This window comes from Hetaerina americana, unplaced genomic scaffold (genome assembly GCF_022747635.1).
Source record: "Hetaerina americana unplaced genomic scaffold, ioHetAmer1.1.p SCAF_3, whole genome shotgun sequence".
Lineage (NCBI taxonomy): Eukaryota > Metazoa > Arthropoda > Insecta > Odonata > Calopterygidae > Hetaerina > Hetaerina americana.
The window spans coordinates 64,833,650-64,850,788 of NW_027286874.1; the positions used below are offsets into that span (position 1 = coordinate 64,833,650).

Genomic DNA, 17,139 nt, shown 5'->3' on the forward strand with positions numbered 1-17,139 from the left:
TAACGAAGTGTGAGGAGGGGCGTTGTCATGATGCAAAAGCCAATTTTTGTTCTTCCACAAATCCGGGCGTTTGTGGCGGATTGCTTCGCGCGAATTGCACATCACTTGCATGCAATATTCCTTATTTACCGTTTTTCCCTGTGGCAAGAACTCATGATGCAACAGGCCCTGCAATCGATGAAAACTGAAAGCAAAACTTTCACATTCGACCGAACTTGGCGCGCTTTTTTCGGTCTAGGCTCGTGCTGCAGCTTCCATTGGGATGATTGAGCTTTAGCTTCTACGGCATAACCATAAACTCATAATTCGTCACCAGTTATGACCCTTGGGAGCAAATTTGGGTCGTCGGGGAGAGAGTCCAACACCTCATTAGTAATGTTAATGCGATGCTGTTTTTGGTCGAAATTGAGTAATTTTGGTACGAATTTTGCGGCGACCCGTGTCATGCTCAACTCATTGGTAAAAATCGAATGGCACGAGCCAATCGATATGTTTAGGTCCTCAGCAACTTCTCTAACGGTGATTCGACGATTGGTCAATGCTATTTTCTTCACTTCATCAATGTTTTCGTCTTTTGTTAACGTGCTCGGGCGTCCGGCACGCTCTTCGTCCTTCACATCTTCTCGGGCCTCTGAGAACATTTTGCACCACCGATTAACGTTGCTTCGGTCCAAGTTAGCTTCTACATATGCCACAGTCAACATTCGGAATGCGTACGCGCATTTAATTTCGTTTTTAACACAAAATTTGATACAGACTCTTTGATCAAGTTTTTGGAACAGGCAAAAATCGAATACAAGCCAAAACACGCCCAAGCAAAACAGCTGTCAATAATTAAACGAACATTCAAAATGGCCGAAATTTTCGGCATACGTACAAAGATAACGCCACAAAAAAATCGAAAATCAAATATACGTAACCCGCGAAAATTCAAAATTCGCGATACTTTTCGAACAACCTCATATGGATAGATACATAGATAGAGGTCTTTATTTGGGCGAAATTGAGACCAAATGGTCCCTTCTTCCATTTCACCCATATATACGAAAAATGCGAGATCAGGACGGTCGGTAATTTTTCCATTTCATTGCAATTGTTGGAACTTTCACAATTTAGATTGGTAATAGTAGTTATTCAGAAAGATGAACGACAGATGAGGTCATTAGCACCAAGTAGGCATAGGGGGATGATTCTGTAGAGGTAGGATTTTCAAGGAACGGATAAGGGTGGAGAGAAATCCGACGTCGGCATCAGCCTACTTTTATGGAAAGATACCAAGAGTCTTCAATTCAATATCCTATCCGACAGATGGCATACTCCAATCGAAGTGCTCTCCACATAGCACCGAGTAATCTTCAAGATACCTCAGGAAAATTCTACTACTGCCTGGACTCGCACCAGGGCTCTCTGAGTTGGAAGCCAGGACGCTGGCCACTGCATCCCTCAATTTCGAGCATTCTTTGTAATTATTACAAGGCAACTCGAAAATAAGCACCCCTTGTGAACTGTTAACTCTATCTTCTCCTGAAAAAATGTGTTTCTATCGCCATCTTCCCACTGGCCATCCTCTCAGTATGCAGCTCATTACAATAGAAATACAAGAATCTCTGTTATCTGTCATTTCAATTTCTTCTTTCGATATTGGCGGTCAGTGAAAAACATCCAAAAGAATGTACTTCCTTGGGAAATGGTGCATAATAGTACACATCCCTCCTTGGTTGGAATGACGGGTATCCTACTAAAGCCATGGCCATTTACAATCAAATTGCCCGATTCGTAAGTGATTCTATCGAATGAATTCTATTGAATGTATAACCGAATGAATTTATGGATTTGGCCTTAATGATGCACGGGAGTGTTGACCGGCCACTTCCCAGTCGACCCTGTAGCGATTTATGGTCTGACCTGATTTCAATCCTCTCCCCCTACAAGTGTAACTTATGACTCCTGTAATGATTGCACGTGCCAATTTGAACAGCGTGAAGTTTGAATTGCGGTATCCATGATCCGTACATAGAATTCCATGAGTGTTTCCTTGTTTGATGACACTTGATGACCCAGAAAGGGTTCAAAAATGTATTCAGACGAATCGGGCATCAAAATTATTCCTTTGCAAGGGCCAAAGTATACTACCATCTGATGACAGAAGATTCTTGACCTTCGGATACAGTTCCAGAAGTGAGATCTCAACAGCAACATTCGTCGTAAGTCTTCTCAGCTGGCGCTTTTGGAGAGCATTAACGACTGTAAAACTGCTATTTTCCTCTTCTTGTTCCCATGCGTTTAGGTTACGTAAATAATTACAGAATTTACACGTATACTTTCGATTCTCCAGGCCGTGGCTTATCAACGTCTTCCACGTTTCCTATAGTCGTTATGACGTCCCCATAACGCCAAAGTTTGCCATTACTTACTCTTCGACTAGCTATTGCCTCGCCATCCAATCCTCATCTTCAATTTTTTGTAGATACAAGATTTATTGACACATTCATACAGCAAGAATATCAGTTAATCGATGGCCCTAATCACAACTCTTAAGTGGTTAAGAAGATTCCTGCCCAAGGCCTGACTCTTCTTAACCACAAAAGTACCTTGTGAATATTCGTGATTATTAATTTTATGGTTTTCATGTTCCTCCCGCTTAAGATCATCTTGGTGGATCTTGGGTGATCCTATGCAGTCGTCCCTGTCGGCATTATCTGTTCTGAAAATCTTTAGGCAGCGCAGTTGAAACTGTTGTGCATGAGATCGTATCACGATGCCCTGCGCGAGAGGAACCCGAAAACCAACAAAGTATCTTCAAATCACAGCGGGAGCTTTGCTTGCATAATTATTAATGGCAGTCTAAGTTAAAACAGGTTTTGGATAGACACACAGAATAGCCACCGATAAATTTCTAAGCATCACGTGACACAATACAACATTATACTCGTACCCCACACAACAATAAATTCTTCGATTTCTAATACTTTCCTCCTTTCATTCATTCCATCATGTTAATGATTTTCCTTCCCCCATCTCCCTTACCAAAGATTCATCCACCTGCCAACTTACGCCTTATCTCTGTCACAGCACTCAACATTCCATCGCCAAACGCAGAGCGTTTTGAATGGCGATGGCTCTACTTGTTTCCTTTGAATTTCTCTCAACTGTCCTCTATCCTCCGTTATGATTTATATTACTTCTTCGTTTTCTTTCCTTTCCGTCAATTTTTATTTATGCCATTCTTCTCCGCATCCAAATCTGAAAAGCTAGAGGTTATCCTCCTCCTTCAAGTTTTTGTATTAAAAACTCGATATTAAAGTTATCAGTAATCTTTTCTTTACATCTTTCCCAATGTCCTTGCCATCAACTCCCTCCTAATTGTAAATTGCTTCTCCAACGCAAACCTTTTTTCTGCGTCCCTAATTATGGCAATTTCGTGAGAACCTCATTACCATAGTTTTATTCACATTCTCATCCTCCTTCTGTAATATGCTCAGAAATTATTGTAATCCTTCGGCTAGCTTGCTAATTAGAGTTTGATCATCGGTATACCAAATTGATCTAATGAATTTCCCGCCTGATACTATTCCTATCAATATCTTATTCCAAGCCTCTTCACCATTTTGTCAGCGTTAAAAATAGCCTGTATGATAATGAGCAATCATGCCTTAACCCTCCTGCATAACAACGCCCATTCAAATTTTCTAACCGCTACATACACCAGTGCAGCTTGGCCCGAGACATTTGCAGGTTCCTGATGTCACCTATCCTTTCAGTGTTCTCATATCTTCTGCAACAGATTCCTTAATTCCACCCAATTTATTCTGTCCAACGCCTTCTCGAAATCTGAGTGCTGGCTATATTATATATTTATTTCTATCGGTGGCCTATCAATGCTAATGCTAATTAATGCATAGCGCTTACCTACAAGTTTACCCTTTTTTAACTCAAACAGAGAACATCTCCCAACAATAAGTAATGATTTATCCATTTCTCCATCCTTGTGTCAACGGTGTTAGCTGCGTGCGAAATCGAACTTACTGTCTGTTCGCCTGCTGAACCTTTTTTGGAAGGGGAATTAATACTGACATATCAAAGCCTACCGGCCAAGTTAATATCTCATAGATGCTACGAATGAGACACAAAAATCCTTCCTTTCACAATTTCCTAAATCATCGAAAATTCGTATATGTTTCTGGGAAGTAGCATTATTCAATTTTGAGTTCTGTGCTCCTTGAAGCCCAAATACTTGACGACCGCTGCTATGAGGTATTTCCCCCTCGATTTCTAGAAATAATTCCATTGGATAATTACAGTAATACAAGAAAGAGTAACACAAACGGATAATTGCTTAGCGCTTTGTTCACAAGCGCATTTTTATCACTTCTTTGTGTGCCGTATTTATTCAAAGTTAAATCAGTACGGCCCAAAATTCTATTTCCTCTTGTGAGCATTCTCTTGATTAAAATATGGCGTGATCATGGAAATATTCGAGGAGTGTAGATCTCCGGGCATATTCATCACTACCGCGAAATTTCACTAATTCAATAATGTTGTTTTTTGTTTATTTTGTGTTCTGTTTTCGGTCGATGGTGTCTCTGTCTACTCCTGTTTTGAATCTGAAACACTTGGAACTGTTGAAACTAAGCAAGTGTCGTTCGCTGGAAACCCTGGAAATTGTTGTTTTCTGTTTTAACCGTTGGATAACTATTGACAATGTAATAAGCCGTTTCCACTTCATATAAACGAGAACCAGTGCCGATAATAGGATAATAACCATGAGTCAAAATTCGCCCATGGTTGATGACTCCGAACTTGTTGATTCAGACAGTAGTAGTGTGGATTGTGGCAGTCAGGCTTTCAAGTTTGACGATGATGACTTTCGTACCAATCCAAAATGGGCAGCATATTTGAGTGATGAAGATGAAGAACCTGTGCCTTATATACCAATTGAAGAACGCATTAGGTTGGCGGAAGAGAAGGAACAAGAGCTAATTCGTAAAGCCAAAGCAAGGGAAATTATCATGATCCCTGATGATTATGTTCCAAAGGTTCGAGTCAAACCTGATCCAGTTAAAGAAGAAGAATTAGTAGGTTGATAATGTATATTTATCTTGCTATAGCGTTTCAATTTATTTACTATTATTAAATTTGATTCCCCTAAAGTTTTTAGTACTAGATACATTTTCACTCGCCAATTTATATAAGATGTATTGTACTGATGTGTACCATGCACGCACACGGTTTATGATAACATAACATCAGACTTAATGCTTTATTTATTTATTTTTGGAAAATCCTAAGATAATACCCTAAATCAATCATTTTTGACGGAACGCACTGAAATAGCAGTCATCCAAATAGTTCGTGACCAATTTGCTCTCATTTTATCCTAGAATAGGGAAAGGTATGAAGCGTGGTGCCAAAGACTTGAACAAATCCAACGTGAAAAAGAAGAGAGGAAAGAAATCAGTAGAAGATTGGCACGAGCTGAGTATGAAAAATATGCCAAGCTTCAGAAGGAATATCGTACTCGAGACTATTATTGGAAACCAGATCCGCTCTATGCCCTCCATCTCAGGAATAAGGGGTATTCAAAGATAGCTATTGATAAGGTATCTTGTTTCATAGTGTAATTCTTTACGTAAAGTAAAATGTTTTGATCCAATACAACAGTAAGGTGTATTTCATGTACCTAGTAAATTTAACCCCTTTTCTTACAGTTGCCTTAATGTCAATTTAATAGGTCTCTTTCCACCTCTCAATAATTCTAACCCAATCTTAATTACCCCATATTTTAGATTTTAAATAATCTAGGTATTATTTTGTCCTTAGTAATCAGAGAATTGTATTAATTATAATTAAGTCTTAAAGTTGATATTGTCAATTTCTTGCTCTCTTACAGGCACTCTTCTACACAGATAATACATCAGTTGCAGAAGCATTGGAGTACCTTAAAAAAAATCCAAACCCTACAGAACTGACAAAAGAAGAAGTTATGGCTGCTGGGGAGGAAGTTTTAAAAAGAATTAGACCTGCAAAACCCCATAGACATGAGCCAACTAAACAGACAAAAGAGGGTGAAATGGAAATAGAACAGGCAAGCCAGGCATTAGATGATGATGACTGTTCAACTGGTATAACGACGGGCGATGATTCTTCTCAAGAAATTAGGGATGAACCCAAAGAAGTGCCTTTTGAGGATATTGATAATGTTCTCATGCTTGAAGGTAATTTAATGCATGCATTGATAGTAAAAAAAATATCACAGCAAAAAATGTCAATCCACTTTCCATGCAAATTTCATTAAACTCCATGCATTATTCTGTTTAAGTGTCACCAATAGCTAGAAAACTAATTTTCATTGAATAACATATTTTATCATACTACATAAATACTTGAAATTGAGTGAAATTGAATAAATAATTGAAATACAGTGAAACTGCACCCTTTAGTCATTCTTCTTAGAGATAGAATTTCATTATGAGGGAGCAATGTGGTATCCATTTGCTGTATAATTCATCTCTTCAGCTAATCACAATGACAAAAGTAAAGATTCCCTCTTTAATTCTTCAACAGAAGATCCTAAAATTATGAATAAAAGTGAAAATGAAAAAAAATAAAAAGTAATGAATGTTACATATCACAAGGATTTCCTCACAATAATAAACTAAGTAATTAGTGAGAGTGTATAAAAGATTTTTTTGGCTGCACATTACTAGTAAGAAAACAATAATATGGTGAGACAATTTCAGATTTCCTGGAATTATAAATGTTGTATATAATATATTTGATGAGATTCCATAGTTGTAAGGATTCCCTTCAAAATTGCAAATGAGTATGTGATCTAAGAAACTGCAATGGTCCAAGTGCTAGTGGAGCCTGATCTATGAAACTGATTAGTTGTTTAGCAGAACCTGAATTTGCCAGGAATGCATTTAGTGAAGTTGTCTTTCTAAATCCTCAGTTATTTCTTTTGAAACAATTTCCATGTTGCCTGAAGTATTTTTCAATTAGGTTAACACCAAACCATTTCCACCTTTAGTTGTTAAACCTACCCAATACTTAATATATGGTTGGAATTTTGTATAAAAATACAAATTGAGTTTTTAATAAGTAATTTGTATATGAAAACAAATCTTAATTTTATGATACAAAATTGAATGCAATAATCAAAAACATAACATTCTTCACTTATTTACTTTTCTAATCTTCACTTCTCTCAAAGTTGTCCTAATACCTATACCCGCTTTAAATGGTGAGGGCATTGGTGACCTGCAACTTTTGAAGTTCCTTAAATATAGTTGGGGGATATTCGAAAAAGGCATAACAAAGTCGGGGTCCATGTGGTGCGGTGGATGGCTTCCTTGAGTCTATTGCTGCTGGCTACTGTACATGCTTGCTTGCTGCAAATGTTGCTAGATACTCTGGTGGTTGTCCTACTGAATTTTGAGGATTTCCCCTGTGCTATTTTTCCTTCATACTTTGCTAATTCCTGACGGTAGTCACCATTCATCAGCAGCACATTGTTTGATCAGTTCTTACCTCATTTGTGTTCTTTCAAGATTTATTAAAATATGGGTGCAAATCCATGGACGAGGGAACGGGTGGCTATATTAGTTGAACCATATGGGGAGGGAGCTGTTGTTTATGTGCAATTCTTGGTCCTGATTAAGAACACTGATGCTATGGGGTTTGGAAAAAAGTATAAAATTGTTCTGACACAGCTTTCCATTCAAATGAGCCAAGGCACTTGAGTTTAAAATATGGAGCACCAACCCTAAAAAAGTTTTTTTTTTGCAGTCCTATTAGAATATGAGAAATCATGAAATGTTTTTGCACCGCAGAAGTTTCTCCAAAACATATTTGTCCTTGCTGGTGTGGTTGTTAAAGGAATTTAGATCTTACTGGCTGTAATTTATTATGCTTTAATGAAAAAGGATAAAATTTATGTCAAGTAAAGGTTGTTGGATCTTTACTTCAGATTTTCAGGTTGGAATATTTGCACACCATAAATATGAAGTATTTACACATGTCAATTGACATGCTTAGGAAGTCTCTTCCTAAATTTTTAATTAGCAGTCCCTCCATATCTTTTTTTGGTCTTGGTTCCTTTCTCTTTGCTTCCGAAATCCTTAGAACTGCTGTAATAATGGCTGGGTGCTTTCTTCAAATAACCTGGACCACATATCTTCTTTATTTTCCTTTTATTTGTAAATATTTCTAATATTTACAAACGATCCACTACTAAGCCTTAAAAACTCATGTTTTTACTGTATACCATGCTGGTCAGCTGACAATCAAAATCCTCAATGATTTACCATCTGGGCATGGCAAAATTCCTAATTATCTTTGCTCATGAGCTGCCTCCCCTAGCTTTGTGTGAATGAGCAACCCTCTGCAAAACAATCTCAGCAGTGAGAAGCAAGAAAGAAATATCATTAGGTACCATCAGTGAAAAATATACTGTGTGAACTGGGCATAAGTGAAAGATGAATTATTGATATGTGGTGTAATGTTGAAGGCTATGCAAAACGCATAAGGAAGAGAATATGCCGAGAATAAGAGGGAGGGTAGATTAAGTTTTTTTTTAACGAGCTCAAATTTGCTAGGGGAGATTTGGAGGAACAGCATCTTGTGAATTAAAACCAAAAGTTGTACTGCCCGCACTAGCAATTGTACATGGAGTTTTTCTTAGGATGGAGGATTGTCAAAGGTATGAAGAATAGAAGAAGGAAATAATGGGAGGATGAAGAAGCTCGGGTTGTGAAGGAGTGAATTAGAACTTTAAAAATTTAATAATTTTCAGGGATTAATCTAAAACCTGCCTCTAATTAATAGAATAATGATGGTATTGAAGACATGATAATATTATTAGGTACTACAAAGAATTCCAATTTTGGAAAGGGTTTCATTCCTGGTATTACTACTATACATGCTCGTAAAAGTTGCATTGTTTCATTTCCACTTTCTTCGTTCATACCATAGGAACCACACTTATTGTAGTGGTGGTAGTAGTTACTAGTTGGCTGTTCAACCAGCAGCTGAGATCATTGCACCATTAGGGATAGGATATTCAGGTAATGAAGGAAGGGCGAAAGACACTCGACATCTCCATCAGCTTATTTTTGGTGAAAGATACAATGCGGTCCTCAATTTCATGTCCTATCCAACTTATTAAAAATTGGGATTTTCATGTTTTTACTTGCATTTAGTAGTGATTGCAGCAATTTTCCAAATTGAAGTACTCACTTGTTACTTGAATCTATTATCTTTGTACAGCCTGCGCATTACCCTCTGGGATGAATTAATATGGACTATAAATATATGGCTATGAAAATAGAAATATATTCCAAAGTTTGTTTATTACTTTATGTGTATATTATTTTTATTACTTTTTATGCCAATATATTTCAGAAACATGTAGAAGGGGCGTTAAAAGGAACTATGACGGAGAAGTGAAATCATTTCCGACTACTTCTACACCTGTAATACCGCAGCCACCACTTTTTGTGAAGGAAAAAACACCAGAGTATAAAATGATTTTCATGGTAAATGCACAGTTATTAATGGATGCCATCACACTCTCATTGGAGGTTAGTTTTATTTATTAATCCTAAAATGATTACTTAAGTGACTTAATGCAAACACCTGATTATGCTGACTGTTTTAATTATGTCACCATTTGAATTCATGAGACTTCATGCCCAAGTATGAATAGGGTAGTTTCCTCAAAATTTTATTGCCATAATTGAATAAAATATATATTTGCAAAAATAGTATTTTGAGTGGCAAGATCTTCCTGCACCCCAAGTTTAACTGTATTTATCAAGTTTATGTTGAGTTAATACTTAGGTAAATGTATTTTGAGAAGGGTAAATTGTAAGGGGGGTATGTCTTATCATGCAAATAAAGTAAAATCAGGTTGCTTCCCTGTTTTATACATTTCCTTATTTTATTTTTGTACCAAAATATTGATAATGATATGTTCACAAAAGAAACCAATTATTGGAAAAATTAACAAATTTATTTTGGAGAGATGCAATTAGACTTGCTTGTGAGTAAACAGCTGAATACAAAAAATTGTAATTTAAAAAATATATTCATTATTTGCATAACATAATACAACCTTGCCGAAGTCATGTCATTTATACAAATGAAGGTGAAATGATACAGGAGTGGTCTTAAAACAAATTTTGTCCATAATTTTTCAGTGGGTGAGTGGGTTTCATAATTAATGAATAAAAAAATAAAAAAATTCAAAAGCTTGGCTTTAATGAAATTATGCAATTATAGTAAAGCCTTTTTGTGTGCCTTAGATATCAACTAAGGGCTTCCTAAGACTGCATTAGGCACCAAAAAACTGGACTTTCCTTGTGTATACCATTAGTTTTTTTTACAAAATTCAAAGTTATGGGGATTTCAAAAACTGAATATGCCACTTCATATCACCCAAATAGGGATGTATTAGTATGTTTTTGGCCGTAGCGTAACCTAGTGTGTGGCTAGTGATGAAAGGTTTAAAGCTTGGTGATACCTCTGGATACTGCCAGCTAAAACCATGCTGTGTGATTTCCTTAATTAAAAATATCTGGGAATTAACAGCCAGCTCATGGAAAGGAATTGACCCCATCCTCACATTTGAATTTCAAGCACAGTGAAAAGTACTCGGTGCAAGGTGAGGTCTAACCTAACTTGTCAAATTATTTTTACTTTTGGTCCAAGTTAAGAGTGAAAATTCTGTGTAATACCCAGAACTATGGAAAGTTTTTGACCCAATTCCCCAGAAATAAAATCATTTTTGCAATAATTCCAAAGTGGTTATTGAAAAACTTCAGGGTCATAAATCTGCCGGTTGCCTTTTGCGCCAAACTCAAGCAATTCCTGCAGTGTAACTGTGGTATTAGTCTTGTGGTTCAAGGATTTGAGTGCCAATTCAAAAAGGTGTCTTGTAGAAATTTTCATCTGGGAGATTTAAACTTGCTTCAAAATAATGAAAAGTCAGAGAAATTCATAAAAATTGTCAGCTAGTTTGAAATATTGGTCAAACTTGGCTCTTTTCAATGTACAAGTTCTTCAGCTTCTTAGCACTTGTGGTCTGATGAGTACAATTTGCTTAGTTTAAAGTGGCAGCAATGGCAACTTATAAAGTGAGCTGAATGGTGAGAGTTTGACTACCCCTTGAATATGAAAATCACATCTTTCCGAGTGCCTCCTGTGGTCCCTTGGAGAGATGTTGCCCAGAATATTGTACGACATAGTTAGAGCTGGGGATTCCGGAGTAATTGCCATGAACACTCCTACTGTCCACAGCCTAATGTGTCACCTGCATATTAGCAAGTGTTTTTAAAAATGTTATAAGCCAGATATTTTAAAAACCCTACCTAATTGATCATGGTCGAGATTTCGGCCAGTTATGTCTTAGGGCATGCGCATTCTCTAATATTTCCTGACATACATAGGGCTAGTACAATCTAAGATCATTATCGAATATGAAAAATTTGATTATTTCAAATAATTTTTATTCATATAATTAGATACCATTCATATAATTGGGAAATATGTGGTGGTAGTCATAAACAGGGCTTGACTTTCTCTTTTTTACCTAATGATTCCTTTTCAGGTTGGAAAAGTTGTAGCAAACCTCACAAATCAACTGAGAAATGGCTCTGAAGAATCAAAAAAAATGTTTGATGAATGGATCAGAGATGGGTAAGCTTGAAAATGACTACACATTTATTTTATTCACTGCAATTATGTATATTCCCTCTATAACTGCATTTATATAAGTAATAATGATTCTATAATTTCAGGAACAAAATGTCCATGTACAAAGGAACTGATAGTGATTACTTAAATACTGTACATAAGAGCATGATGAATGCTGGTGTCCTCTCTTACGTCGGAAAGTGTTCTCACTATCGTGATGTGAAAACCCCATCATCCACAGTTATTGGTATTTTTGGAGATACCAAACTGTTGAAAAGATTATATATGCATTGGCAATTGTTGTAAATGTTTTTGTGTTTTTTAGGATTAAGTTTTGCATTTTTATTTTTGAAGTAATTCATAGAAGAGCTCCTGTAAGTATGTGATTATCAATGTGCAAAGAATATTTAGGAACAATGATTACCTGAAGGTTTCATTTGTTAATATGCATATGTTTGTGCATTTGCTTCCTTAAGTTTATCCTTAATATGATTATGGGTGAATTTGTCTTCCAATGAATAAGTGTAGGTGTTTAGTCAGCTTTTTCAATAGTAAGTTGTTAATTTATTGTATAAAATTATTTTACAGCATTAATTAGATAACTTCTTAGAGATGAACTATAATGATGCGCTTATATTTATTATTATTATTTTAAAATATTACGATTATAATTTTTGTTGCCCTTGTTCAATTTCTGTCTGAAAATTTTTGTATAAATGAAAGCCTATTTTGGAATACAATTGGCGTTGTAATTTTAGTGTAATCCCTTCCCGATATTTCTTCTACTCATTGGTAGTAGTTTCCTTTGTAATCTATGTGATGACAAAGAAGAAAAGGAGGAAATCAAAATTTACTCACTTTGGGAATATATGACTGATATTAAAAAAAGGGCTCATTTTAATTGCATAAATGGATCCTTGTGTTCTATGTGCTCATTGTTGTAAATGTCAACATTCAAAGGAAATTACCCTGAAAATTATCAGAAATAAAAGCAATGTAAATTGTGTACGTGGTTGTCTGTATGTGTAGCCACATGGTTTATATGTATAAACCATAAACACATTATCAATTAGAAGGATAGTTTGTTAGGTGATGGTAGTGTTGACATTTAACCAGGGTAGATGGGTGACCTAGGCTGCCTATGGTTTCCCAGGAAGTTCTGGTGCAAGAAAAATCACACAGCTTAAGTGAAGCTGTGGTTGTCCAGGAATACCCTGAGAGGTGAGCCATGAAAATAAACCTGAACCATCTGGTCAGTAGTCAAATAATCTACTCCTGGTAGCTACTACCACAGCCCCTCATATGTACGAGGGCAATTTGGAAAGTTCTCGGAATGGAATAGAAATAAAGGACTACCTCAGCTAAACATTTTTCAATTTAGTCTCCCTGCCTGCATGGCAGATAATATGATTGAAGTCTTCTGGCTGCTTATACTAAGTTTGGGTTAATACTGACTTCGTATTACAAATGAAGGAGTGCTGTTCTTTCAAAGCTTCTTTCTTTATGGAAAATGGAAGTCAAAATTAGTAAGTAAAGCAGAATGGTAAACTTTGTTGTAGCTTCCTCTTTATCCAAATCTTAATGATTGCCAATTTATTTCTGGTGTGTCGTTACATGGGAATGTGCAAAGATTGGCAATGTACACGCACAAATCCCGAGAACAAGTACCTAACTGATAGCTGCCTATGGTTCATACATAGCCTATAGAGTTAGCTTCTCAGGTTGCATCACCTTCAGCCATCTGTGTCGTTACTTATGCAGGTTTTTCCAATAGGCAGCATAGAGCATTTAGCCTCCCCCCCTTGTGTTGGCACTTCCGTGAAGTTTGATTTTTCATCATAAATTGGGGCTGTCACTAATATAGCACTCTGTCAATAAACTGATTTCTCTTGCAGTGTTAAAAATATTATTTTAGTTCCCTTTAATTTTGAAGTGGATTTCTTCATCAAATTTAGGCATCAAAATGTGAGTTAAAGCTGAAAATGACAGAATGCAATGATCAGTTCAAAGCCATTTATAAACATAAACAAAATAGATACAAAAATTTTTTGGTATATACTCGAATCAGTTTAAAGGTTACTCTTGACCTTTCTCCTATAATAGTAGAGCCTTCTTTTGGGTTAGTTGCCCATGATTACAGGGTGTCCATTTAGAGTGGCCCGCAGTTTTCCAAACATCTACTCCCTCTCTGGCCACTTTAGATAATGGTGATTAAATCCTATCGAATTAATGAAACTGTTGATAATTGGGATAGAAGTGCCATTTGTTACCAGAAAAAATATCATGTATGTTCAAGGACAATCTTGAAGCAATTAAGGAAACCAAAAATAAAATAGTTCCTTCCAATCCCTTCCAATAAAATTAGATGATGACCATCACTATGCTTGCATGGAGAATATTTATGAAATATAATGATAAAAATTATTATTATTGCAATCATCTATTTGAAATTATGTGGACCCTCAGAATTAATATCAAACCTATGTCAGCACTTTGAAACTGTTTTGAATAATCAATACTGTAGTGTTTGTTGGAATGAATGCATGCATATTGACTGTGGAATTTATATTCCATGTAAACTATTGTGATACTTATTGCACATTTTTATATCTATTCTTCATACATTTATCTATGGTGTTACAAGTAAGCACATTATTTGTGGAATATATTTTTTAATTAATTACTTTAAAACCTTCGACAAGAAATTAAGAGGCAATCATGTGTTTATTGTCCATGTTCAAGATTTTAACTAATAGGAGCCTGAGTCTTTGAAATTTTGCTTGTTCCCAAGTGAAAAATCAAAGAATTTCCCAAGGTTAGAGAATTGTTCTTAGTATTGTGTAAATTTTCCTGGCATACTCAGATCTACATGTATAGTCCCAATACATAAACGGTAATAGAAATGCATAATATATCTAAACTATCGTCCATTTGCCAATCTTACGAAAATAGCAAAAATCTTAGACTCATTGGTCATTTGATAAACTAATCCCTACTAATAATGTTCTTGTAGCATGGTTTCCCCAAAGGAAGGTAATTACTCAACAATCTTTTAGTTTTTCAGAAATAGATGGTATGGAAAGAAGCTTACAAACTGATGTCGTACACAGCTACTTCAATAAGGATTTTGATACTGTTAGTCAAGAGCTTCTTCTTAGAAAGTTACACTCATTGGGAATGATTAGTGTCTTACTTCACTTGATGAAAAGTTATTTGACCAACAGGGGTGTTCTGTAGTAAAAATTAATGCATCTAAAAGTAAATATTTCAATGCATCATCAGGCACTCTCAAGGATTCCATCTTGAATCATTATTATTTAACTTACTTATAACTGGCACTTTAATGACCTTAGACACAATACCTTTCCTTATTGATGAAGATGACTTAACAATTCAATCAAACCAACTCAGCAAAATTGTCTTGATTGGCTCAAAACCTGATGTGAGCAATCTAATTTTCATAATAAAAAATGTTATTCCCTAGCATTCAGCAGGAAAAAGTACTCACAACTTTATTAATATAGACTAGGCAATTATCCTATGGCTGCATTAACAAGTGGAAAAGATCTAAGAGTTATATTCAACTCGCAATGAACATTTCATCAGCATTATAACTATAATTCAATCCAACTCTTGCATATCATTTATTTATTCAGCATTAAACCGAAAACAGCACTTTTCTGCCTTTACACCGGACTTTCAACAATGATATATTGCAATAGACACAATTACAAACACCCAAACCCTAAGTGGAGGGAAACTTTCCTAGGCAGGAATTGAACCAAGACCTCTGGTTGTCAGACGAAGATGTCACGCCGCTGGGGCCCGAAATCACTTGGATTTATCCTCCAATATTATAAAAAATCTACTCGTTAAGAGCCGTTTTTAGTTCTTTTCAACTCATTTGTAAGGTAACTCTTTGAATATTATTCTATATTCTTGTCACCTAGCTATCCATACAATGCAAAGAAGAATTGTGCACGAAATTGGTTTTAAATTCAATTTTCTCAGTTATTCCTTTAGTTATCATGAATCATTAATTATACTTAGCTTTCCCTTTTTGCATAAAATTCGGGAAATAAAAAACATAACTTTCCTTTCCTTTTACTGCATAGTATGGTTTATTCCTTGGAACTCCTATGCGCGACATCTTTTGGAGTACCACCTGATAACACAAGGTATGAAGCACTCGTTGGTTGAAATATAATGGTTTTAAGGATACTGAACTAAAATTTATTTCTTCCTACTTATCTGATCGTTAGCAGTCAGTTTATGTAAATGGTAAACAGTCAAAACCATTAAATATTAAATATGGTGTGCCTCAGGGCTCTGTGCTTGGACCTCTTTTATTTCTAGTCATGATTAATGACTTGTGCCCCAATATGATTACTGACTGTGTCCTCTATGCGGATGATACTACTTTCCTACATAGTTCCCCCCATCATTCTGATGCGATGAACAGAGTTCCTATTATACTTAAAAAGGCAGTGGACTGGTTTTCTGCCAACAATCTCCATATGAATCCCAATAAAACTCAGCATCTTATATGTACTCTAAAATGTGCTACACCGGATACTGTCCCTGTGAAACTGCTGGGATTTTATATAGACTCCAAGTTAACATGGAGTACTCATATTCTATACATTAGGAAGAAACTTGCCCAAGCCTTATTTCTGCTCAGGAAATTGAAATTATATGTTAGTAAGGACTACTTAATTAATGCCTACTATGCATTCTTTCACTCACATATTACTTATGGCATTAGGCTTTGGGGGCATGCATCTGATATTAAGCTAATCTTTGTGATGCAGAAAAAGGCAGTCCGTACCTTATCTAATTCATGTCCACTTGAACACTGTAGACCTCTCTTTATAAATTTAAAAATTATGACTGTCTATAATTTATATATATTCTATTCATTAGTTCATGTAAAAGAAAATACGAGTATGTACTCCACTAGGGCTGACGTTCACAGCCATAACACCAGAGCAAAGTCTAATATGGATTTTCCATACTGTAGGCTAGATAGGACTTACAAAGTTGAAGGTCTACCTATCAAATTGTTTAATATGCTTCCAAAATCTGTAAAGTCAGCCCGCAATGTAGTGTTCCGCAGGGTGCTGCGTGATTGGCTTACCTCCAATCCTTTATACTCAATACAGGAGTATTATGAGCTTGACTTTACTAGCCTAAAATTATAAGGTCTAGCGTGAGTAGAATACTAGGTGTATGTATGCAAATATTTTCAAATAAGTATTTTATGTGATTGTATATTGTGCTGTATACTATATTATCTAGGAACAACTGTATGTTCCTTAATGACGACATCTACCATATGTGAATATGATTATAAGATGAATAAAGTATATTATTATTATTAGATATCATGCAAAAAATTTCACTTACTCACCTTTAAGTCAGATTATGAGAGATGCCAACAGCTAA

General features: G+C 35.8%; 1 protein-coding gene across 1 annotated transcript; it reads left to right on the forward strand.

The window, feature by feature from the left end:
- Positions 1-4,598: 4,598 nt before the first annotated feature.
- LOC139690352 (uncharacterized) lies at positions 4,599-13,019 on the forward strand. Its single transcript, XM_071587758.1, has 6 exons — positions 4,599-5,075; positions 5,382-5,600; positions 5,891-6,215; positions 9,403-9,581; positions 11,609-11,697; positions 11,799-13,019. The coding sequence occupies exons 1-6, from the start codon at positions 4,764-4,766 to the stop codon at positions 11,998-12,000; spliced, it is 1,326 nt and encodes a 441-aa protein (XP_071443859.1). The 5' UTR covers positions 4,599-4,763; the 3' UTR covers positions 12,001-13,019.
- Positions 13,020-17,139: the final 4,120 nt, after the last annotated feature.